Raw genomic sequence first — 25,138 nt, 5'->3', positions numbered from 1 at the left:
GGGCTTTACCGAATGAAAACGTAAAACTTCAGTTAATTCCGCGCGTTTAGTTAAAGCGGAGGGGCCTTTGGAGCTTAAACCTAATTAAATGACACACATTCAAAACGTGTCCATGTGGATGGTATCCATGCTGGAGTACATATTGGGCACGCTGTTCCCGCTGCCCTGGCCGAAGACAGTCACGTCGGCGACCTCGTCGTCGAGCTCCTCCGAGAAAGTCACCAGAACCTGCACATTCCACAGCAAATTACGCGACGCATAATCCGCGGACTAATTACTATAAAAAAATCAACGCAACCGCCGTAAGGAAATTAGACGGAAGGGTTTTGCCGCGCGTTAGGTTGTAAAAAAAAAAAATTGTACCTCGCGTCCTTTTGGAATTAAAATTCCCACGGCGAATGAACTGACAAAACGATTTTATATATACATATATACTCGTAATACTACAGTTTTTTGGCGAGCCATTTTCTTTTCCTTCACAATTAACGTCCGCGAACGAAGCTACTTTTGTGCAACGCGCAATTTCGCTCTCCTCTGCCCATCAAACCTCGAGCATGACGCTTGCGCCTGCAATTATCGCTTCGAGTCGCAAAACTCAAGTTCCACGAGAACTGGGTGCGAACTTTCGGTCGTTGCGTCGCTCTCGTTGCAGTTCGGTGCGTGCTTCGCGTTGAAGCACGTTCTCACAACGGCAAACGCGACGGGCGCGGCGGGTGGCGGGACGAAGGGCTTTACTTGCAACGAAGATCCATAAAAATCTCAAAACTTTTCCGACCGGCCAAGAGTTTACTCTCTTTCCCCTCCTCCGGTTTACATACAAGTACGCCGCGGTACTGCAAAAAATTCCCACTTTGTTCGCGAGATCGCTGTACCGTCTTTGCGTCATGCAGAAGAGAAATGCATTTACATAATGTCCCGACGTCGCGGGCAAACCTGGGATGATCTCTTGCTCGGAAAATGTACGCGTCGAGCTGGCTACCCAACGAGGTTCGATGTTACGAATTATTGATACGCCGATATTGTAATTATTATTACATGAGAAACGAGTGGAATGCCCGAGCTAGAAAAATTGTTAAATATTATCAACAATGAAATGCATTAATATTGCTTGAATAAAATACAGAATTCGCGTGCGTAAAACTTCTGCAATGTTACGTTGAATCGGTAGAATGGAAAATAATGTATATTATATGCCCATATATACATATATCTATAATATATATCCATTTCATTTTCATATAATAAATAATTAATCATAATTCTTTCACATTTTAAATTGCACGTACATACATATACAATTAATTAATATTAGTATTGTTAAATTGATTATTAATTTAATATTGATTGCTAATTTTGTCTAATTTAACAGAATTTCAAAAATAATAGCGCGCAGAGAGGGTTTTGAAGAACTAGGATGCATAAAATCATCACATAATGAAATATATTGTACGTTATTGAGCATTAAGATCTGCTACAACACTTTGATCGATCGATCTTATCTAGATTTTAATTGTTAAAAATTATCCATACTTAATTTGCCAATTTTTAATTCTATTTCTCAATAATTCGACGAATTCATTGTCTGGCGCTGTGACAGCTGCCACTTTCTCGGTTTAGCTTCCCAGCACAATACTTAGTAATTTGTAGAATTGTAGGTCTCATTTACGTTACATGCCTCTGACTTTCCGAAGAATGAATGCACGCAGTTGCGAAACCTTTAAAAGAAGACTTTGCGCAGATAGTTTCCCGCTGCACCGCGGTAATTTAGAAGTTCTTAGATTCGGCCCGACTCAAGTTTACTACCGCACTTAGGACTTAATTTATATTCCGAACCGCGCTAAGTTGAGCTGTTGCTATTGTCGTTACTCTGGAAGCTTACAAAACAACGGAAGGATCATGGCAGCCCTTAATGTTCGCACGGACCAAGTTTCAAGAAGTAGGGATGAATACGTGACGCAAGTTTGTATTTAACGACGATTTAAATACGCCCAGGAGGGGACAGATGACGGTGTTTTCCAAAGTGGAAACGGCGAGCGGTAAACTTCCCTCTCGCTAATAACAATTAGCAATGATAATCCTGAAAGCGCTCCCGAATTCGCGGAAGGGATGAAATGCAATTGCACGGTAAATTGTCGCGTGCGTCAATATTTTCAGAATGAACCAATTACGTAGAAATTGCGAGACGTCACGGGAGGCTGATAGATCGATCGCATTATCGGTCGAAAAGCAATTCTATTTCTGATGACAAAAAGGTTCCATAAAACCACTTCTCTCGTTTCAAGTACTGAATTTCTCTCACTCTATCGACGCGCCGTCTTATAAATGATCAATTAAGCTGCTATTATTCATCGCATTCGATAACGTTCCTCTTGAATTTCTCCCACGTTTCAGTTCACTCTTTCTCTCTCTCTCTCTTTCTCAGTGGATATTGATATTTTATTCCCGAGCGTTTCCGTCGCAATTTTCTAACGGATTTTATTAGCTGTACGAAATCTCTTTTGCCCGAATCTCTTATCGAATTTTTAATAACGTGAATTACGTTAATAACGTGAATAGCTTACGGTATCGCATTAGCGAGACGAGTGAAAAGAGTAAATAAATTTTAAAAAGGCGTTCCAGGTATTGCCGCGGTTCACGTTTTTCTCGTTTCACGAAAATTAAATCGCACCCTTTTGATCGGGATCGATCGATCACTCAGGCAACGATTTCAATTCCCACCTTCTCCCAAGCGTCCGACGGTTCATTTCGATCTGGAACCGCTTCTTAGAATTTTCAGACGCCGGTAGAACTGTGAAGGATAGTCGCGGAAATGGATTGCGCGTACTTTTCCGTAAGATCTACATACCCGCGCGCGCACCGACAATCTCGCTGTCGCGCCGTTGCGTGATTTATGATCGTTGCTCGCAACTATAAGTCGCGAAACACCGAATGATGCATTGTTGAAAAGAGGTTGCGTAACGAGGTAAAAAAAAAAGACCGTCGTTAATTCCGTTTCTCCGTGACTCCGCTCTATTCCGCGAAGAGCATTTTCGCGTGTCGCCCAGTGATGCAATAAATTCTTAATCCGCGTGCTCGTATATGCGCAATAAAGTTCACTTTCCCTTTACGACACGCGAGTGAAATAGATTCCGCCGTTGCATTCCGAGTGAATCGAGATGGATAGGGAACAAGCGTGAATAATTTTTTTACACGGAGCGTAAATATAAAACTCGACGCTCTCGCTGTGAAGTTCTATTTTAATCCCGTTTCGTTATTCTCATCCGGACAGCGTTTTTATACAAAAACCTGAATTCGAAAGAAGAAAAAGTAAAGCCAGGAGATTGCAAGCTTTATGCGCCGTCGTAATGACCACTTTTTTTTTCAGAGCTAATATCACGCCGTCGCGTGAATTCTTTTCTGAATTTTCCGCAATTTTCGGATCTCGCCCGGACGGATGCATGCGCGACGCACGCAATTTGCGAAAAAAAAATAATAAACAAAGTAATACATCGTGACGTTATCGTGTTTGAGGGCGTGACGTTAATTAAAGCTAACGTGTTCATGCGAGATTTATAATATGTAAGAAGTTTTTTAATTAGTTTCAAAATTGAAATTTTTCTTTATTAAACGACTTATGCAAATAGCGATGCCTGTGGTCGCTTTACGCGCCGGTAAATTTCGCTAAGAGTCGCGAAGAGAGCAAGTTTGGCGGTAAGACGAAGGAGCCCCACGCGAAATGCAAATTTCAGAGTCCGGGTGCATCCGCGCGCTTACGCGCCGCGTCGTTCTCTCCCGAGCCGGGACAAACGGACACATTGGACATAATTTGTCCGTCCGTAAGTTGGACACACACGGGAGCCACTCAATTACACGACGGTTGCGTCGTTTTTTAAAAAAAAGAAAAAAAAGAATTCATTCCCGAGTAAAAACGCGAAGCGCTTTACGCGCGAGAGAAAAAGCGCGGGACGTCATGCGCGCGTCCGTAAGTTTACGGATATCACGCGACGCGCGCAAGAGAGAGAGAGAGAGAGAGAGAAAGAGATATGCGGCGGCCTGCAATTTCGTATAAGCGCGACTGCATATATCCGGCGCTTCTGGATTTACTGGAATGACACGCGAGGACAGATCCGAACGGAGCCGGGACAAAAGGTTCTTCACGCATGGTGAAAAAAAAAAAAAAACTATCGGCGCGTCGTGCGATTTTAATTTGATTGCATTTAATTTAATCGCACTTCAATTGCATCGTCCCGCGGCGCGTTCGCGGCGAATAGTAAATGTTAAATACGGGAGAATACTCGAGAAATGCGCGCGCGGAAGGGACTTCGGCGCTTTGACGTGCATTCACCGTGTCACGCTGGCTTGCGTATTGCCAACAATATGCATTTACCGAGAAACGCCTGCAATCCCCGCTCGTATTGAAGCCGACGTGAAAGACAATCGTCGTTCGCAGCGCACCACGCGCAAAGGCTTCGAAATGCGGGGGAGTATATCGCGCGTGTAAGATTTACACTCGGCAATTTCGACAAGATTCTGGCTTCATTATTCAGATGGTGAATTATTTCGCGGGAAGAGAGAAGAGAGGGAAGGGGGCGGGGAGGAGGAGGGTTGAGCGAACGGTTAATTAACAACAGTTTTCGCAGGGCGAAGAGAGGAAAGGGCCGGCACCGCGCGTTACAGCTACCCGGAAATCATTTAGGCGAGCTTAGAGGCAGCCAGCCGGCGTGTGGGCGAGCGTTTCCCGCCTCCCTGCAGCTTGTAAACCATCGCGAGGGTGTACGTAAGCGAACTACGAGACGGCGGATCCATTAATATCCGTCAGGATCGGTGGGACGAAAACGCGGATCGTCTTTGGACGACAGGAGGAGGCGCCGCGCGCGCTCCCCGGCGGTGCATCATCTGCTGAAGACAAGCCCTTAGAATATCGCCACCGAAGCGCATTCACCAGCGGATGTTCACCGGAAGGTCACGTCGCGGGAATTAAATATCGCGATCCCTCGGCTGTTATCCTAAATGATTTAGATAACGCGCCGCGACACGAAAGTCCAGAAATGATGGAATCGCGAGGCCCGGCGTCGACTTCAATATGTGACAATGCCGCCTCGATTCCAGGAACACTCTCGAAATAATACATCGCGCGGCTTCACGGTGGGCGGAACATTTGAAAAGCAAAATTGATGAGAGTCCACGAAACGCGCGGCGCTGTATCGTTGAATTGAATTCACTGACCTGATCCAACGAGCTCTGTGTGAGCGTATAGTCCGTGGCCTTAAGCTCCTCCGCCAGGAGCTTGAGCATGCTGAAGCTCGTGCTGAGCGCCATGTCCTGGCTACGCGGTAGCAAGAGCCGAGCAGCCGTTGCCTGCCTCGAAGAGATCATCGCCTGTGGCAGATATTTCAGGATAACCTTCCTAAGATCCGCGCGGGAAACCGGCTGGCCGAATCTCATGAAGGCAACGTATCCTTCGCCGAATCTGAAAGTCAAATCGGCTTTACAGTTTTCGAGACGCTACGCACGCCGAATGATCTATGAATTAATCGCGACGATGATGATCGCAATAAAGAAATAGATGGAAAGGTTATTCCCGAGGCGACGGAGAGCGTATTAAAAGATCATGGGAGTCGTAAGAGGAGAAAGCGATTTTATTAGCATTCTCAAATTCCTTTATTCACTTCCTCGTTGCGTACGATCGCGAGGGACGCGGATCTATATTTCAAACTCGGGCCTTAGGCAAAGGACATGGGAGATAAGCTTTTACTGCGCTTTCTATATTGTAACAAAGTGCATTTGCCATTCTTTATCATTCAGCGTATCTCTCCGCGACACACACACGCGCGCGCACGCGCGCGAGAGAGCGGATTGCAGGATAGGCTGCTAACGTGGGCAGGACCGTATCGTAAATTCTACCCTCGACTCGATGGCGAGAGACTGCGGGAGCGAAAGAGTTGGAAGGAGGTGGAGGACGAAACATCTTCCGAGATGCTTTCCGAAGGCACTTTAGGACTTTAGCAGTTAAATATTTATCGCGCGCCTCATTATTATTTCGAATGATTCGTAATTATTCAAAGCAAATAATAATATATATACATGAGATGGTGGAATTAAAGATGAGTGAGCATAGAAAATTAACGTATTTGCGAGGATAATGTAAATACAATTAAAATAACAGTGTGCATGTACGGAAGAGTTAACACGATTGAAAGTAAAAAGCGCAACAAAAATTAAAGCAATGCAAAATAACGTATTAAAATAATAAAGAAGAGAGAGAAAGGACACGCTAGGCAAATGCTAAATCAACACAGCAAACATAAATATAGAAACTGTAAAAATCATTTAAAATATAACTACAATAATAGGAAAAAGTATAAGAAGAAGTACCGATAACGTCGAGTCAGATCATTTATTTTTGTCACATTATTTTTCCGCTAAGAAATCAAAATCAGCGAAGAGCTTGGCCTTCTAAGAGTATTGCCATCACTCGGAATCTCGGGCTTAATTAAATTGCCGACGATCTAATTAAAACGCGTTGTGACAACTTCTTCAAAATTTTGTTGATTAATGGTTGTTGAGAGAAAAAATATTTGTGAATTTTTTAAGTCTCTCGTACCGAGGATCTAATGAACCTGAAACCGCCGACTTTTTTTTCCCACCCTCCATCGCTCCCATATCGCCTTACCTCTCTCAAGAGGATTATGCAACAAGATGAGATGGTATAAAGATAAGAGATTTCAATTCGAGAATATTCGTTAAGCTGCAGGACCGTAAGGATCCGTAAGTCCTCCGGCCGGTGCGGAGAAAAGGATTGCAAACAGGAGCGAAAAATCAGAACTGATAGAAGCGCCGAGTTTCCTGTGTACGGTTTATGAGTCTGTGGGGAAATATCCGAGGTTAAAAGAGACGCGACTATATTCGCGACGAAAAAGGAAGTTCGATGTAATCTTACTTGTGCTTCAAATGCTGCGGCGTTCCTATACACCTGAGACCAGCTCGAGCGAGGATGCCTACCCTCGTGCAAAGGTTTTCGCATTCGGCGACGCTGTGCGACGTTAGTATGACGCATCCTTGACTCCTCGTCACCTGTTTTATAGCTCTGGCCACGAGATTCTTCGTGGCAGGATCCATTCCGCTAATGCGTGTGCAAGCGAGCAATATTAATACAAAATTGAGAGTGAACCGGAGATTTGTATGATCGAATTCAAAACGAAATTTGCGAATTTATTCATTAGAAAACGAATAAATGTAGCTTTTTGTTTAATGGTGTTAGTTACTACTTCGTTTGAAATACAAAAATCCATATTGTAATGCAAAACTTATTAAAAATTTAGAAATTTTCTGTAGAACGTAAAGTAGAACCAAAAAAAAAAAAAAATAGCAAATTGTTAAAAGTCACGAAATCATGACATGATGCGAGGCATTTAATGATAAATGATAGAAATTCCTATATTTTTGATTTTGCGTTACAAATTAATTTCCTACGTTTTAAATATAATAGCAAATGATCAAATGTATAACCGTGCCCATTTATTCGTTTTTCTGAAATAAAAATTCACGAATTTCTTATTCAATTTAATCTACTCTTAAGTAACATCCACGTAAAATTAACAATCGTAGTTGTAAAATTATGCGAAATACCTCGTGGGTTCGTCCATGAGGATTACCGCGGCGGGAGCCATAACGCTTATTGCAGCACACAATTTCCTTTTGTTACCGCCGCTAAGACCGGAGACTCTTCGATGAGCGTACTTGAGCAGATCGAACCTCTTCAGCGTTGTCTCCACCGCCTGAAATAATAAATGAAATCCCTACATTCCGATTCCGAATCTTTAAATCTGCAAATTCTCAACTCTGAAAACTTAGCTCTCTCCTGCAACTCTGAAATTAAAGAATCTGAGATACAAGAAGTTTACAAGAATCTTCAATAACGCTTCTAAAATGTTAAATATCGCAAACTCAAATAAGTGAGGTATAGATTCAAGTTTTGATCAACAGGCTTAATAATAGATCTTCTTTATTGCTTATTCGTCCGTTAGCTACCTTAGGAACGTTGCTCAATCCGCAAACTTCACCGTGAATCGTTAAACATTGGTGGGGCGTGAGGAATCCGTCCAGGGCGTCGCTCTGAGGACAGTAGCCAACTTCGCCGTTGCACAAGGGTTTCGCACCAATCTCCTCCCCCTTTAGAATAATCTTCCCGGCCGTAGGAATGATTTCCGTTGTCAGCATCTTGAACGTCGTGCTTTTTCCCGCCCCGTTCACCCCCAGGAGACCGAAACACTTCCCGGCCTGTACGCCGAAGCTTAAATTTTGCACAGCGACATTTGTCCCGTACACGCTTCGGTATTCCTTCCGCAGTTTCATGGTCTTCAGGGTGTCGTCGACCATCCCAGTCTCGACTCTCAGTCTCTCCCTGGCAACGTCCTCGTCTTCCTGCATTGTCTCGTAATCGATCTTCTGCCTGCTCAGATTGGGCAGGATTCGACACTCGATTAACAGATTCAGCGCGAACAGAACGGCGCCGACTACAAACAGGAAGACGAAATGATAGCCGAGAAGGTCCCAGCCGAGCGGAGATTTATAAGTGTCCATGTGAAATCTCTGTAACAATTCGGCGGTGATGTCGTTCCTCGTGATCTCGACTAACCCGTCGCCAAAAGCGTATTGCGGAAAGATCATTAGAACACGATGCAGGACGTCCCTCACGTGTTCGGCCGTTTTACTTTTGCCGAGAATGTCAATGACTAAAATGATCGTTAGGCAGATCACGCCTATGAAAGTATTCACGCAGAAGAGCACCATGTTGGACAGGCTCGAGTCGTCGAACGCTTTTTCCGCTAGATGCGAAAACGGTAACGCCGCCCACCTAAAACAGTCGAAAAATATCTCACGGATATTTACGTTATCCCGATTTTATGTGAATGAACAATGAAACGCGGATGCTTACGCGAACAGAATTAACAGAAGGCAGACACCAGCTAGGTTATCCTTCGCAACGTAAGCTGACAAACCGAAGATCTCGAAAACGATAACTGCTAGGCAAACAGCGCAACTGTATATCTAAAAGAAGAAATATTAACAATTGAAAATGTATCGAAGTATTCGCTTTTAATCTTTGGAAATTATTTCTGCATCCTTCTCCCCATTAACTCACTAGGAAATCGCATATTAAAATTGTCGCCCAATACGTAACAGGATGAACTCCGGCCAGATAGAGTATTCTCTTCTCCTCTGTCAATCGTTCTCTCACTATCTCTTTCGTTCCCTGAGCTCCAACCAAACTGAAAGCTATCAGAAGTACCAATGCCACGCCGACGTCCGCCACATGCTGCAAGCTAAAGAAATAAGAAAGTAAAATTTTCGATGGTTCTGAAACATCTAAACGATCCAACTGCGGTAAAAATGTAAGAAAAAACAGATTGTCGGATATATCTTCCGCACAATATATCGCTCAGTTACTACGACAAAGATACGATTTTCCAGGTTGAATATTTTGAATCATTACAATTTTATAATGTTTTTAAATGTACAATTTCGATGATAATGATTTAATCTACCAATTCTACAGGAATGCAAACATCATTAACTACTCAGTATAAATTCTCGGAAGAACTCTTTTTTTTGCAAACAATTTAAAAATAGCAAATAAGCGATGTGCATTTGATGCTCGGTATTAACCATGAAAAGCAAGCAAAAGTGATATTGCTAGTGATTTAAAGATTTACAAGTAGGAGCTCTGCGATGTAACTTCGAAACACGCGCATCGAGCGGCGGCGAGCTATCGACGTGAATACTGAATGATGCGCTACGTTAATTAAAAGTAAACGAAACGTCTACGCGCCAGGATGTTTCACTCTTCGTCCCTTTCGATTTAAGAGCTTCCGCGCGCAAAGTCTTCACCTGTCCGTTTGAAGAGGAAAATCCGCCCGCATCCCGTCACGTGAAATTCTCTAGTTAATTAATCCCGCGGGCGCGCACACGTAACGATCACGTAAGAGGACCTTCGACGGCGATTTTCCCTCCGCAACATTAAAGGTAACGCTTACATTGTCATTCGATTCAGCTGATCGCTCGATAGCTTTAAGGGGTGATTGAGCGTGGTTAAGTGTCCTTGCACCCCGGATGCTCGCAGGATTGCCTCGTTGAGAGCGTTCAGATACGACGGCATGGAATGGTGGCCCTTGTTATTGTACCAAACGATAAAAAGAGGATCCTCCTTGGTGTGCGACAGAGACCAACCGCCGTATCTACGAGTCGTTGTTTGTTCAGAAAATCTCGATCGGATCTCGGTATCTAATTTCATCATTTAAATGCGATTTTGATATTCACCGTCTTTCTATATATTCCTGATGCGTCGAGACTATCCAATCCAGAGTAGGTCGACCAGGTAAGGTTTGAAGAAGACCCTCAACAGCTTTAGAAAGTCCATGGCAAGTTTGTTGGCCGTCTACACATTCGCAGGTTCCGGTGTCCTACGAATTATTTGAGATAAACACGCAGTTGTTTGTAATTCTGAATTATTTGAATAATTCGAAATTTTTAAATAATTATCACGCGTTCGTACATTAGGTAAGGTTTGCCATGCGCCAGCATAATCATCCCCGAAGCGATCGTGCAGCTGCATAGACACATGTTGTAGAAACGGGTCATTACCGTCGATACTGCAATGGCAAAATTTGAAAAGAAATATTAACATCAGAAAATGGATATTTAATTTAATTTAATTTAATTCAAGTCGATTGAAGTATCATCGATACTGCGATGGAAAAATATTTTAAAATATCAGGTAGATACTGGATACTTAATTTAATTTAGTTTTATTCACGTGGTTTAATTTAGTATTGAATTTAAAGTTCTAATTTGGAAAAATAAAGCAGATCTTTAGGTCATATTTTCACCAACAAGATTTACACCACGCGCCTTGTCTTTATTTTTTTTTTCCTGTCGTAATCTTTTTTATTAAATTTCTCCTACCTGTAAAAGTAAGTCGGATGAGTGTCATAAAGTTTGGGGGTTAAAGTCAGAGGCGGCTCGTTCTCGGACGGTGGCCGTATCAGAGAAAATCCCATAGCGACTGCGACGAACATGGTTGGTAAAATGAGCGCGGCCAACGGCGCCCTCCAGTCTCTCGCGAAATGCCATAGTCTTTTTTTTATCATGGCTTTCATCTGTCGAACTGGCGAGGGCCTCAATATCATGTCGGTAATTAAATCAGTGTTGTCATCTAACGTGGGAGTTTCTGCGCAAAGCGAAAACCTTTATTTTTCTCTATGAATTTACTATTGATTAAAAGCAAATTAAACCAAACTTTTTTCTTTGCAGAATAATAAATCTAATTTGTTTTAATTTAGATATAATGATAGATTTAATTGAATATCCAAGACAGTAATTTTGAACAGCACAATATAATTTTATTTTCTCTTTCTTTACGTTCTTCTATTTTTTGTCAAAAGTACATATATTATGACTTTAAAATTATAATACAAATCAATTTTCAAATGTTGCATTTTCAAACTTCAATATTTAATTTATTTTTAACTTTCTTTCTCTCACCCATCTCCTTCTTTTTTAAATCCCTCAACAATTCAAGCAATGAAAAGATTTAAGAATAATAATAAATAGAATTAAATGTATCTTTTAATTAAGAAGATGAATTTTATGTATGCTACGGCGCATGCACGTGGAACGCATTTCTCACCGACGTGCTCCACATTAACAATGCTATCTTGACTCGCTCCGATAACGCTCGATCCATTGTCTGCTCGCGCGCAAAGATCCAAGAAAACTCTTTCCAGAGTGTCACACTCCAATGAGAAGTGCGAGAATCCCAAGAGCTTACGGTTGTCTTCCAGCACCTTAGCCACTTGCGCGATGCTGAAACATCCTTGGCTTTACTCGAACGCAAACGCAGGTGTTCAATCGATTTTGTCTCGAGTATGATTACGATTTCCTCCCCCCCCCATTTCTAAGATAAATCACGAGGCAACGTCAAATATTTACGAGGACGATATGAGAATTACACGCAGGCATTATCGTAAATCACTGCGCAATAAGCAGATTCTATGTAATACTTTCTGCTTAAGTCCTGTTGCTATTGCAAAGTTTATGTAAGTTTTTTTTTACGCGGAAAGGGAGATACATAATGCGATACTCAATTATAAAATTGATTAACTTGAACATTTACTCATTGTTAATGCCGTTTTTCCCCTGGAAAGGCAACGCGATGATGACCTCTGACTCGGAAATCTCGTTTATCACGGTGTTCGGCATAATTTCCTCGACCACGGTACGAAGAGCCTTCAGGTTCTTTTTGTCAACTGTTTCTGCTATTCCTCCTATTCCGGCCTCCCCGTTGGCGTAATGCTCGGACGGGAAAGCCACATTCAGTCTGTATCCCCTGCCATGTGTCATTTTCAAGGATAGTGGCGAACCGGTGCACAGGATCTTTCCTTTGTGCATCACTACAACCGTATCGCTCAGCATGTCGGCCTCGTCCAGATGGTGAGTCGAGAGGAGAACGGTTCGACCGATTCTGTGTTGATCGATCAGCCGCCAGATGCGTCGTCGGGCCGCAGGATCCACACCGGCGCCGGGCTCGTCCAGGATCACCAAACGCGGTGAGCCGAGGAAGGCCAAGGCTACGCAAAGCCTGCGTCGTGTACCGCCTGACAAACGCGATACAGGCTCGTGTTCCTGACGCCCGAGTTCAAGGGAGGCCAGCATTCTGAAAGAAAACAAAAGAACGCGTAATGTTCGTGTCCAATCAGTAGATGCAATTGGTTGCAACCATCACAAAGTGATTTTCAGAAGAGCTGAAAGAAGAAAGAATTTTGTTTTAAATCATGCACAGCAAAATCACGTAAGACGAAAAATTGAGAGATTTTTAAATCGTTCGCAGCTCTTAAATTGAACGAGAATAGTAATACTAAATTAATGATAATCATTTTTGTAATATCGATGCTAAGACATCTATAAAATCCCCTTATCCCGAAATACTGTAAAGAATGCGTTTCAAGATCGAAAATGACGGCGTGCATTTCGAAAAACTAGAAAATGTATATAAAATCACATATAAAATATTACTTGAGCTCCAAAATTCGCTACGATTGTTATTGGCCTTATCTCTTAATAGTGTTGTACACGTCACTGTCTTATACATGTATATTAATTGCTGTTTAATGACTTTTTAGCGTCTTACTCGTTAACGTTCCTCTGCATATTGTTATTATCATCATTAGGTCTCTTAAGCTTCCAATAAAAGACCATGTGCTCCCTTGGCGTCAGACTTCCGATGAGTACGTTATCCTGAGGACACACACCTATATCGGGCTTGCAACCCTCCTCGCCGTTTAAGCAAATTTCGCCGTTGGTCGGTGCCACCATCCCGGTTAACATCTTGCTGTAAAGCAAAATTGACGAACATCGCTCGAGCATCGTCAAATTAGCGCGATATCGAATCGATTTTAATGCATATTGAAATAGAAATTGAAGATAATAATCATTTTGAAAAGCGATTGACATATCGAGTGCAAAGTTTTCAATAAATGTTGTAACTTCTCTTTACTGCATTATTGACAGTCATGTTAAGGATGTTTAGCATCTATTTTTGAAATATTAGGAATTTAACACAAATTTTACAGATTATTTTCACAAATGTTGAGAGATTTATAAAATCTGAAGTCGATTCACTAAAACAAGTAAAAGTTATAAGGCTTTTATAATAGTTTGCGATAGTAAGCTGTCTTACAGGCAGTTATCGTTTAGAAAAGAAAACAGCTAATTCAAGTTTTTAATTAAAAGTGAAATTAAGTGAAGGTAGTCTTCATGTAAATGTAACGATAATGATAATATATAAATTTTTCGGAAAGAAACAAATATTGGAAATGACGCAAGAATTTTGTAATGTATTTGAAAAGAATGTTGTATCATTTCAATTTGCGAAAGACGGTTCGCTGAATTTAATCGAGGTGATTTCGATCTAAAAAACAAATCACTCTTCCGATATTGACGATGACAATGTGTGCGCAATTCAGTGGAATTACAGACCAATAAATTTCGGCATAAGAAGCTGATAAACTAAACGTTGACAGTCCAGTCGCCATTCATTATTTAAAAACATTGGTCGTAATACCTATCGAAAAGCGATACAAACTTTTGCACCAATTCGATAATAATTGATAATCGAACATTGTATAAGCATCGTCAAATTAGCGCGATATTGAATGATTTTGAAATTGAAAGACACGGTAGTCAATTTAAATGTGATTGTGTTACGTACATAATAGTAGTCTTCCCTGCGCCATTTCTCCCAAGCAGACTTGTCACTTCACCTTCGCATAGCTTCAAAGTGAAGTCATCCACGGCGACGACGTCACCTCGTTCGGTATGATAGACTTTCCTGACGCGCCTTCGAATTTCACGCCGATTTGCTTCTCTGTGACCGTCAAGTTACTCAGATCGCTCTCGTCCTCTACATGTTCGGCAACAAATGGCACCTCGTTATATCAAGTTTACAATAACAATGCCTGCATAATCGAAAGCAAGCTCTTACCGATTTCACGACAGAAAAGCGAATTTAACAATCGTTTTCAAAGAAGAAGCAACTCTATATACATACCAAAGAACACGAATATCTCTCTTAAATATAATTCCGATACCTTTAATCGAGTTCGGGCACAAACGTAATGTTTCTCTTTATTTCAATTACCTTCCAAGCGACGCGTGCAATACGTGCATTATATTATTAACAGAAATCATATAAACCATTTGGACGTAAATAATAGAATTGGTACAAAATATATAGTCATCTGACCTTGGAAAAATTTGCCGATTGTAAAAATATAATACAAAGTCCGAAAAGAAAATCTTTCTTCGAAAGAGACGTGCAACATTCACATGAACCCTCATGCAGATGTAATCGTATTTACATGACATAAACACTAAATCAAATGTGAAAGCGTTCCGAGATACAAGCAAATATAAAAAGCATGATGCTCACATATGTATTCATAGTAAGAATAAAAAGAACAAATTGATACGGGATAGCTGGAATTATAAATGAAAGAATTAATTTTTGTAATGCAAAAAAAAATGTACAATACCGTGCTTCTCTTGGAAATGAGGCTTTATCTCAATGAAAATTTTGCACGTAAAATTTGAAATTTTAGATTATTATAAACAGCATGAAAATTGTTGACGATAATTTCCATCGCGAAATTTAACTCAGTTCACGTCTATCAAAGCGTTCTTTTTATTCCCTCGTGTCAGCCGACATGCGAACTCGTCGCCGGTGAACAGCGCTCAAGAGAGGCAAGCTGAAAACAAACTTTCGTGACATGCGTGTGCACAGGGAAGAGTGTGATACCTTCGTAAGAGGCTGAGGGATGAAGAACGTCGTTAGTGAAATAGAGGTTGTTGACGAAGGCAAGGTAGCTTGGTCTGCCATAGAGAGAGCGTGTGTCGGCCCACCATAAACTACGGGACCTCAAACTGTGAAAACCTCTACCTGGAAAATTATCAGTAATGCTCGTTCGTGTGTTTTGCAGAAAACTCACCAGGTTTCCTCATTGACTTCTCTTAAACGACGCGATTTCTCTCGTCACTTCGGGTCCGTGCTCCTGGACTTTTCTCGCAGGTGCTTCGTGATTGTACGGAAGAATGAAAGTACACCGTGTGAAATGTGCAAGGATTATGAAAATGTAATGTTACCGCATACAATGGTATGCGTAATCTTATCGTTTTTCTTTTTTTTTTCTTTTTTCGTGTGTGCGATAGAGCCACGCGGAAGAAACGCGTTAGAGTATCTTTTCGTAAATGCTATTATTTTAAATTTAAACGAATTTAAACAGAAGATAATTAATTTACTTATAAAGTGTTTAATTAATTATTTGTTTAATTAAATCAATGATTGGCTCATTAATTAATCGTCATTAATTAACCATCAAAGATAGATAAATTAATATATTAGAATAAATTACAGCACATTTTGTAATGTAAAATAACTTTTGCAATTTTGTTACAATTAAAAGCTATTAAAATTAACGCTTTGTAACTTTATAGTCCTAATTGTTTTAATAATCCTGTTTATAATTTATATATTTCAAATAATTCCACCGCATAGCTCTGACGATTAATTGTTATCGACGAGAGAATTGTGCTAAAAATAAGGAATTGAAACACGCACATTTTAGAGGCAGATAAACAATTCTGAAATATCACCCGCACCGATAAGGTCAAGGATTCCACAAAAAATTCTCTCGTTAATCAAAAATGAATCTTATATAAAAAAATCACGCGATTATCGATCACGATCGGTCTCGCATGAAAAAAAAAATGGAAAGGAAAAATAGTGTCAGTGTTAGCCAATCTCTACTAGTCACTCTTAACACCTCCACCAGAATATTAAAGAATCGTTTTTAAAAAATGAACGGAAGCGTTCAGTTTGTACCTGAATCGGTGTATCTAGCGATGAGGTAACCGATCGCGGCATAAAGACATCCATCGAAAGCGATTATCATCAACAGCAATCCCAGAGTCATCGGATCACCAGGGTTCGATTCCTCCCACATATTTGCCCAAGAGAGACCGACGCCTTGAACTTCCTTTCGCACCATGAACAGGCATCCGTAACAGAAGCTGGTTGACATGCTCAAGCACTGAGAAATAAATTGTTTCAATATTTTGCATGCTAAAACGAATTGTTCGTTAAGGATATTTTAAAGTACGAAAAGTGGCTCATTTTTTGGGAATTCTTTTAAAGAAGACTATTGCACATATTTTTAAAAAAAATCCTATATAGGCAAACTTTTTCGCGCTCTACAGAGAGAAGACTAGAATTCTCTACAAATTGCCGTAATATTTTTAAAGTTAAATAAGAGTATGATTAGATTGCTATCTTGACTCACGATTAAAAGTTTGATTCCGAATCCGAATACGGCCTCCATGGCGATAACGATGACGTATGGCATGTAAGTTAATAGGAACATGACGACAGTGGTAACAGCGGAGAGACTGGCGGAGCTGAACATCGTCGAAATCATGTAGCTGAAATGTAATTAAGATTTATAGTGATTAACTGCGAAGTAGGAAACATAAACGCGTGTCCGAATACATGCGGTCGTGCGATGGCAAGGAACTCTTGAAGTTACCTACCAGAAGGTCACTATGGAGAAGATGTAATCGAAAAATAAAAGAAGCACCACGACAGGATCCGATCGTGGAATGATTTTTCCAGCTAATAAAATTATAGAGATGGAAATCATCACGATCGCCAGCTCCGCGTAAGACGTGATGAACCAAGCCAGGGTGTTACGCCATGGTTTCAATCCCATTACGCTCATTACCTAAACAATTAATTGCAACGGATAAATAAATTATAGCGTCGCGTTTTTTTCCCTCGGTAACAAAATTAAATGTCAAGATTTTGTAATGCCTACTTCAAGCGATTTATAATCCATGTCAGATACAAACTTATTTATTATTTTTACGATACTTTGAGAAGATTAACAGTCGAAGAAACGTCTTCGATGAGTATAAAAATAAATTAATGATTTGTTTTTATTCTTGTTTTGTTCATATTTGAACGTTGATCTTTCCAATTAAAATATACATCATAAAAATTACAAATGAGCTTTTATTTACAATTTTAATAATAGAAAATTCTATTTCTTTAGATTGGAGATGTAATTTATGTAGATCTATTATTTAGATTTAGTAAGATTAGCAGTTTTTTTTATAATTGATCGTTGAACTTCTTTTGCAAATAATGAATTTTACATTTTTTAATTTTATTTTTTCAAGTATTTTTTATATTGCGTAACACATATAATTATACATTTTTTTTCTAAAATCTGACGTCAATTATAGATAACTTAAAATAGACTTTACATATTAAATAATCGTACCATAGAATTTTGTGATTCTCTTTCCCAAACGATATGCCTGACTGCCGATCCAACGCACATCATTAATGCGAAGAAGAAGCATACTTGCAAACCTTGAGACTCGTAAAGCGTTGTTTGAAACCTAAAACATTTATTTCCCTCGTTAACATATAATTGTCAGTGAAATAACGATATTTGCAACGGACTTATCCACGTCCTCGGCAGCATTACATGATTTTCTTATCTCTAAAATATCGATTACTCACGGTATGTCTTTCCAACACGGATACGGCATCTGTTGCGTGACTGTCCTCCAGTTGAGATCGTATCTTCGGGTTTTCACCTTCATGATCGCGCGATCGACGGAGTCCTGAAGTTGAATAAAACCTCGGAGGTACCTGAGATGCTCGATGAAGCTGCTTTCCGGTCCGGGAAGCCAGAATTGAGTCTTCATTCGCGTGGTTGACGGGACGTAGTCCACGTCCATGCGGATCTTATAGGTGATATCGTCCGGTAATTCATGATCCAGGGATCTCTTCGCCGGATGCGAGGAAGCGTCATTCAAAAAGATCACCCCGGCCAGAAACTCATTCGTGGCGATCAAGCGGCTAGCTGCTACTTCCAATTCCTCCTCCGTGGAGAATCCTGTTGTTCTGTGCACCAGCACGCATCCCATCATGCTGTTCAGCATGCCGATCATCGAGATCAGTTTCTTCGAGTTTTTCAACCGCCATGCGATCTCGCTGAGATTTAGCTCGGAAAGGTCACCTGTACGACAACAATGTTTTTCAACATATTCGAATTTTAACGCGATATTTAAGTTTATTTGAAAACTGACGAAGATTCAAACTTGAAACGTGGATAGTACCTTCAAAATTGCCACCTCCCATTGACTTGATTGCAACTTTCATGACGTCGGAGGACATTATATTCTGTAATTCCTTTAAAGAGTCGCCCATCTCTGTAAGATTGGCTAGAGCCTTGAGGCTCTTCTCGATACTATTCACCAGCACACCGAAGCGTTCCATCTGCACGAAGGTGTCGTTCGTCAACGCCATGACTTCAGAGATCACAGTAGTGTTGGGCGCGTAAAGAATGTGCCCGCGTAACAGAGGCTTGACGTACGACCAGACGATCTTCCCGCCAGGTATAGCAAGCACAGTTTTATACGTTTCTCTACAAGTCTCTGAAATTCAAAAATTATTTTTCATAATAAATTGTTTAAGTATTCGACATCCACTTTATAATTTTTACTTGTGTCTCACCTGGCAAAGACTCAAGTTCCCTCTCATCAGACGCTTTATTACTGTCCTTTAAGCTAGTGATAATTCTGTACACTTGTCCCTGTCCGTCTTGAATCAATGCTTTACCACAGAGCAGTTTGCTAGAATCCTTCAAAAATTGCGAATCTAAAAAGTTTAGAAAATTTATTAAAAGAAGTAAAAATTTGGTTTAAATTTGATTTAAAGATATTTTACATGACTTACTAGCTAGCGCTTCGTCCGTTTCTTCCGCATTACTTTCCGTTTCATTTGTGAAAGAAGAAAAGGTTGCCGACAGCTTGTCTTTGAAGAATGGAAATAGTTCTGCAGCAACGCCAAGATTGTCCAATATAATTTTCCCTTCAGTCTCAGTTAGATTTGCATTGGCCAATATACTTTTCACGTTAGCGCTCATTAACTGAAACGAGAAAAAACATTTTTTTTTTTCGATATCCCTATCGCATTTAGAATCTATAAGAAAAACTTTATGATTACGTTTTTGAAAATATAATCGAAATTTAAGTTCTTCATCAACGTGATAGCGATATCTTGCGTCTGGGAGTCCTCCAATTGGCAGAGCGTGAAGCTAACTTCCTCGGCAGTTACGAGAGTATTGTCGAAGTGCAACATATCGCCGAGCTTTTCTGGTGAGCAAATGGTATCTTTCAAACTAACGATGCCGCGTTCTTGCATGAAAACTGATATCATGTCTATCTTGGCTTGGCCCAAAGTAAGAGCGATCTCGTTGGTAATGTCAGTTTTGTCGACCAAATACGTTTGCACGAAATCCCAATTGTCGAACATATCTCTGACGACGTCTGTAAAATGTAAATTGTTAGCTAGAAAAAAAAGTCGCCGTCTAATCTAACAAAGTTTGAATTTAAATTGGATACATTTCATATCCAGTAGTCCTAGGTTTTTGAAAATCTCCATCGATTCCAGTGTCGTGATTATTGTGTGCAAATCGTCGACTATTTCGCGATCGCTTATGAACGGCTCGACATCCTCGAGGAGCTCCTTCATCCTGCAAGAAAAGACACGCGCGTATGTTTTATATGCAATGTCAAATTGTTCAAAATTACAAATTTTTAAAAATTACATTAATTTTGAATCAAATTTTTGTAAAAAAACAAATTTTATAAATATAAGGAAATATTTATTCACACATTTTATTGAGAGAGAGAGAGAGAGAGAGAGTAGCATATAAGATAATATAATCAAATATACCCGTCGAATAATTTGTCGACTGTTTTATCTTTCAATATGTTGACGATGCCCTCGGCAAGATCGGGAACTCCAAGAATGCTGGTGACGTCCTCAAGATCTATTTTACTAGCAACGTCCAGCAGATTTCCGCTCTCTCCGAGAATTACGGACACATGACTCAGGATCTCCTTGAGCCAGAAGAGATTCCAGGAAGCCTCCGTGCGCCAGAAGGACAGTTGCCGACCTATGAGATCCACGTCCAGACTGCGAGCCAATCGTCTCGAAATGTCGGACACCGACGGATATTTCGACGCCTTCGGATCGTATCGGAAAACCTTGCCTGCTCTCTTCGAACTGAGAAAATTGTACAGAATCGTCTCGTTCTGACATTCGATTTTCGTCCTGCACAAGCTCGTCCTATTCACATCGCTTAGGAACGCGTTCACGTTGATAGTGGCATTCGGTAGCGCGGCGTCGATGTCGGCGATATCGGACTTCTTCACCACGTCGCGCAATGGCATCCAAATCGGCACGTGTTTCTCAGCTAATCTGGTTAAATTGTTGATGCCCTCGTGAATAGACGCAGAGTCTAAGATGTAAACGTTCTTCTCCATCATGTCCAGTATACTCAGAAGGAACGTAATATACCTTGAACGAAATGAAGATAGTATTAGCTCATCGCGCACAATACGTTTATCGCTTACGTGATCCGACGAAGAAGTACTTACAATCCTGGTCTGGAATACGTAGGGCCGCCGATAAATTTGTTATAGCACTTGTTTACTTTAGTACTGTACGTCTCATTTTGGAAATCGATTATGATGTCGGCGACGTAATGCAAAGTAATTTCGAGCGTATTTAAGAACTCGTCTAGCGTCTTCTTCTTATTTAGATATTTATAATCTTTGACCTGATAAGTTTCTTTAAATTAATAATCAAGGCTAACACTCTTTCACGCAAATTATAATTGTCATTTCTTACCATGTTGCCTGTTTTATTCCAGTTGAAATCGTTGATCAATATGTTATGCACCTCCGATATGTTTAATCGAGTCATTCGACAGAGTAATTTCGAGTAGAGACTATGGTGCATCAGTTGAGAATTTAGAATCTCCAGTGGAAGCGTGACGCACCATGTGCAATTTCTAAAAATACAAAATTACGTATATTAGTACTTTTTTTCTTTATTGATCAATCGTCATTTTTCAGTGATGCATTAACTTACACGGCACTCGATTGAGTTATCAAAAAGTTTCTCGAAATCGTTGTTATCTTCTTCACCATCGAATATGCCAGAGTCTTCGAGTCCTGCGATAATTTTTAATTAAACCGCAATAAGTTTTTTAAGAAATTTAAACAATGAAGTCTGCGCCTAACAAATAATTAATCTCTATAGCGTTCAATAAATAAACGAAAATTGTCGTGAGTGTCTACCTTTTTCTTATATTGAGCGACGAACTCTTTCAAAGTGCCTTCCTCGAACGACGTCCACCAAGTAGGAATTTTCGGCTGCTTGAAGCCTTCTGACAAAACGCGAATTGAAGTGTCTTGAAAGTTATGCACACTTTGCAACAGTTGCTCTTCATAAACGCTTTGCGATGGTTCGGGCATACCAGGCATTGAGTCCTATAAATTAATTTAAAGAATATTTGAAATTTAAGCGTTGAAATTGAAGCGTTCATTGCTGTCAATTCACTTTATAGCGATCGGACATTACATTGTATTTTTTGTTGAATGGCAACAAGTCTGTCCATGTCAACTGCTCATCGCTCATGACGATCTTCTGGCAGAAGTTCGTAATGCTAGCCAGCAAACCTCTCTTCCTAATGTAGCTGGATGGGATCAAGTATCGATCGATGTTGCAGGGATGCACTTGACCGAGGAGTAGCTTCTGTATGAAGTCGTCCAGTCTCTCGGACGAGACGAAGGTATCGGCGGCGGTGATAAGAAGATTAGGCATATCCTCCGCGAGTGTTAGCAACGGCTTGAGTTTCGAAGTTTCGTACATGACGCGCAGCTTTTGCCAGATATCTCCGCCGGACGCGAGATCGACCACGGATTCTAGAAGCTGAAACAGCCTCCTCGATCCGACAAGATAATCTGTATCGTCGTGCGACGCCATGTGGAATCTATACCACGCAGGGTTTCGGTACGTGTGGATCCAGGTTTTTTCAGCTTTCAGGATCAGGGCCCAGGTTTCGTAGGACAGATTCTTCCACGTCGTAACGTTGAAGATGTTCGATCTGAGACTCACCCCTGGCGACGTGGCGGTAAAATTCGAGACAATATCCAACAATCTTGTTACTGTCATAGTTAGCGAAGTTGAACTCGAAAAAGCTTTTCTCTGACCGGTAACAACCTCCTGCAGAAGAAACGTAAGAAATTTAAGAATAAACGGATTGTTAGAAACATTTTCGAGAAATTGGCAGTTAATTTGCATAAATAAATTATTTAAATTATATTTACTGTACGTACATAGAATTCCTCGTTCGTGATAGCCTTCAGCAGCTGATAGGGGTCGAACGAGCAGATTTCCTCCAAGAAATGCATTCTTTTTGCCGTGGACCAATAATTGGAATTGAAATGCTGAGTGCACATAATCTTCCTAACATCCTCGTGAGGCATAAAGTTGCCGGTTATATCGTCAACTGTACTGAGAATGGCAAATAACGCGATAGTTTCTTCCGGATGAGCTTCCAGAATCTTCAGCAGTTGACGCATTTCGCCTTTTTCCATCAATTGCCAAGTTTCCAATTTGTAGTCATGTACCTGGGCATTCTTCAACGCGTTGCCAATATGAATCAGAGCCTGCGATATGCTCTCTATCAGCAATCTGTAATTCGACCATCCTTGACCTACCCTCAATTCCTGAAAAGGGATAGTCATTTGTTATATTCCTCGCGGGAGGATCGTCCGATTAAATCTTGAACTTCCGTTTCGAAACATAAATATGATAATTATGATTTGACCATATTTACCCTGTGGAAAGTGCTCTCTTCGCTTGTGACCTCAATACTCTCTTTCAGCATTTGGAGCACATGCTCCGAATATTTTTTCGAAAAGGGCGGCTCGATAGTCACGTTATGTTTTATCGTGAGAGAGATAGCCTCTAGCACATCGTACACATCGCCAATTGTCGAAGCTACAAAAGAACGATACTTGCTGGTGGGTTTATTCCAGATCATTAATTCCGCCATATAAAGATCCGTGTAAGCGTTGAAGTTGTCGGGATCGCGGTCGCAAGTAAAATTTTTTAAGGTCCTGTACTCCTCTTCGCTCAGACCGACTTTAAAATCCGACAGCCATTCAAACAACATCGAACACGTGACTGGGGTGTTATTTTTCAATGTTGTGACAATGCGATCGTCTACCATAGGATCGGATAGCCCGTTCACCAGCGTCGACAGTATATAAGGTAAATGATTGTAGAAAATAGTGATAGGGGAAGCATTATCGAATCCCATCAAGGATAAAAAACTGATTTTTCCTGTTCCTGAAGAGTAGAGTATCGAAGATTAAAAAATTAAATAACATCAGTCGTTAAAGAGGCACGAAAAAAATTTAGTATAAAATCAACAATTTAATGTTTCCTATATAATCAAGAATATAAAATCTTCTTGGAAAAATTCATAATCTTAAACAGATATAATTTGCTTGCATGAAGAGAAAAATTTTTTTCGTGTAAACAAATTTTGTCCGTTTAAGATTATAAATTCTTCCAAGATTTTATATTCTTGCTTATATGTGAAACAATGAATTGTTGATTTGATATTAATTTTTTTCTGTGCACATATAACATTTTATTTACTATTTCTATAATAATTATTATTTAAAAATGTATTTACCGCTGTTCAATATATCGGTCACGATACGTGAACTTTTGTGAATGACGTTGGATATAAATTTTAAAGCAATAAGAATGCGATCGGTAACACTGACCGATGGTTTCCAAATCCTACTTGCAGAAAGATCGCTGCCGAAAGCATCGATGGCTTTGTCGAGCTCCAGATCGAGATGGTTCAAGGTATTTCTTCAACAAAAATTTGTACTTTTAAAATAATACTAATTACTGTGCGACGTAAAATGTAGAGATATCTCGTTTTCTTTTGATTAAATTGAAAACTTAGAGTACAATAACTTCATAAATCATTTATTACGTAATGTGAAATATAACATTTACCTCCAATCGTCTTGCATGGCTGGCAATCTTTCCTCGATAATGTCATCCGATTCTGTCACGATTGTCTTTAAATACTTCTCCAATTTCGGTTCTTCCGCTAGAACGACTTCTTTAGCGTCGTTTATCAAATCGTCAAGCTTCGTTACTAATCGTCGGAATTTTGTGTAACCCAGGGTCCAGTTGAACGGTGGTAAAACTACAGTTTCATCGTGCTCAAACTAAAAATTAATAAACACATACTGAATGTAACTATTTTCAACTCAAGATTCAAATCAATTTGTATTATTATGTTCTATTACATTTTGTTTATACATTTATACATTAATCAGCAAATAAAAAATTTTTTACACGTGATAAAACAATATTCCCCTTTGATTAATAAATAAATAATTAAATGGAGCGCAAACTTACAATTTTTCGAACCCTCATTATCACTGGCTGCTCTCTCCACTCTTTGATAAAAAGAGTTGGATCGCAAGCGATTTTTTCGAGCTCTCTGACAACTTCCCGAGTTCCGTTTCTCAATTCTAATGCAACGCCAACGCTTTCGTTGTAGACGCAGGGCCACATAGTCTCACGTTCTTTGTAATCATCAAGCGCCGATATCTAATGGCAAAAGGCGGTCACGATATATTTCGT

At 40.3% G+C, this 25,138-nt stretch overlaps 1 protein-coding gene across 1 annotated transcript in view; it reads right to left on the bottom strand.

Moving 5' to 3' along the window:
• LOC105195262 overlaps window positions 1-25,138 on the bottom strand; it is a 38,908-nt gene continuing 13,770 nt past the window's right edge. The window contains 38 exon segments of the mRNA XM_011160626.3: window positions 1-228; window positions 5,206-5,449; window positions 6,920-7,102; window positions 7,609-7,757; window positions 8,011-8,836; window positions 8,918-9,030; window positions 9,125-9,305; window positions 10,017-10,217; window positions 10,300-10,442; window positions 10,535-10,631; window positions 10,945-11,209; window positions 11,669-11,844; window positions 12,155-12,694; window positions 13,169-13,369; window positions 14,249-14,373; window positions 14,376-14,440; window positions 15,335-15,475; window positions 16,418-16,625; window positions 16,875-17,013; window positions 17,122-17,312; window positions 17,874-17,994; window positions 18,119-18,620; window positions 18,721-19,038; window positions 19,118-19,261; window positions 19,340-19,532; window positions 19,610-19,932; window positions 20,008-20,138; window positions 20,342-20,968; window positions 21,049-21,230; window positions 21,302-21,464; window positions 21,545-21,627; window positions 21,754-21,945; window positions 22,037-22,681; window positions 22,795-23,187; window positions 23,298-23,812; window positions 24,165-24,349; window positions 24,500-24,717; window positions 24,911-25,105. Coding sequence (XP_011158928.2) covers window positions 100-228; window positions 5,206-5,449; window positions 6,920-7,102; window positions 7,609-7,757; window positions 8,011-8,836; window positions 8,918-9,030; window positions 9,125-9,305; window positions 10,017-10,217; window positions 10,300-10,442; window positions 10,535-10,631; window positions 10,945-11,209; window positions 11,669-11,844; window positions 12,155-12,694; window positions 13,169-13,369; window positions 14,249-14,373; window positions 14,376-14,440; window positions 15,335-15,475; window positions 16,418-16,625; window positions 16,875-17,013; window positions 17,122-17,312; window positions 17,874-17,994; window positions 18,119-18,620; window positions 18,721-19,038; window positions 19,118-19,261; window positions 19,340-19,532; window positions 19,610-19,932; window positions 20,008-20,138; window positions 20,342-20,968; window positions 21,049-21,230; window positions 21,302-21,464; window positions 21,545-21,627; window positions 21,754-21,945; window positions 22,037-22,681; window positions 22,795-23,187; window positions 23,298-23,812; window positions 24,165-24,349; window positions 24,500-24,717; window positions 24,911-25,105 — 9,447 coding nt within the window. The 3' untranslated portion in view covers window positions 1-99.

This window comes from Solenopsis invicta, chromosome 5 (assembly GCF_016802725.1).
Source record: "Solenopsis invicta isolate M01_SB chromosome 5, UNIL_Sinv_3.0, whole genome shotgun sequence".
Taxonomy (NCBI): Eukaryota; Metazoa; Arthropoda; class Insecta; order Hymenoptera; family Formicidae; genus Solenopsis; species Solenopsis invicta.
Note: the sequence above shows the minus strand (reverse complement) of the source record. Positions and strands in the feature narration are given on the sequence as shown.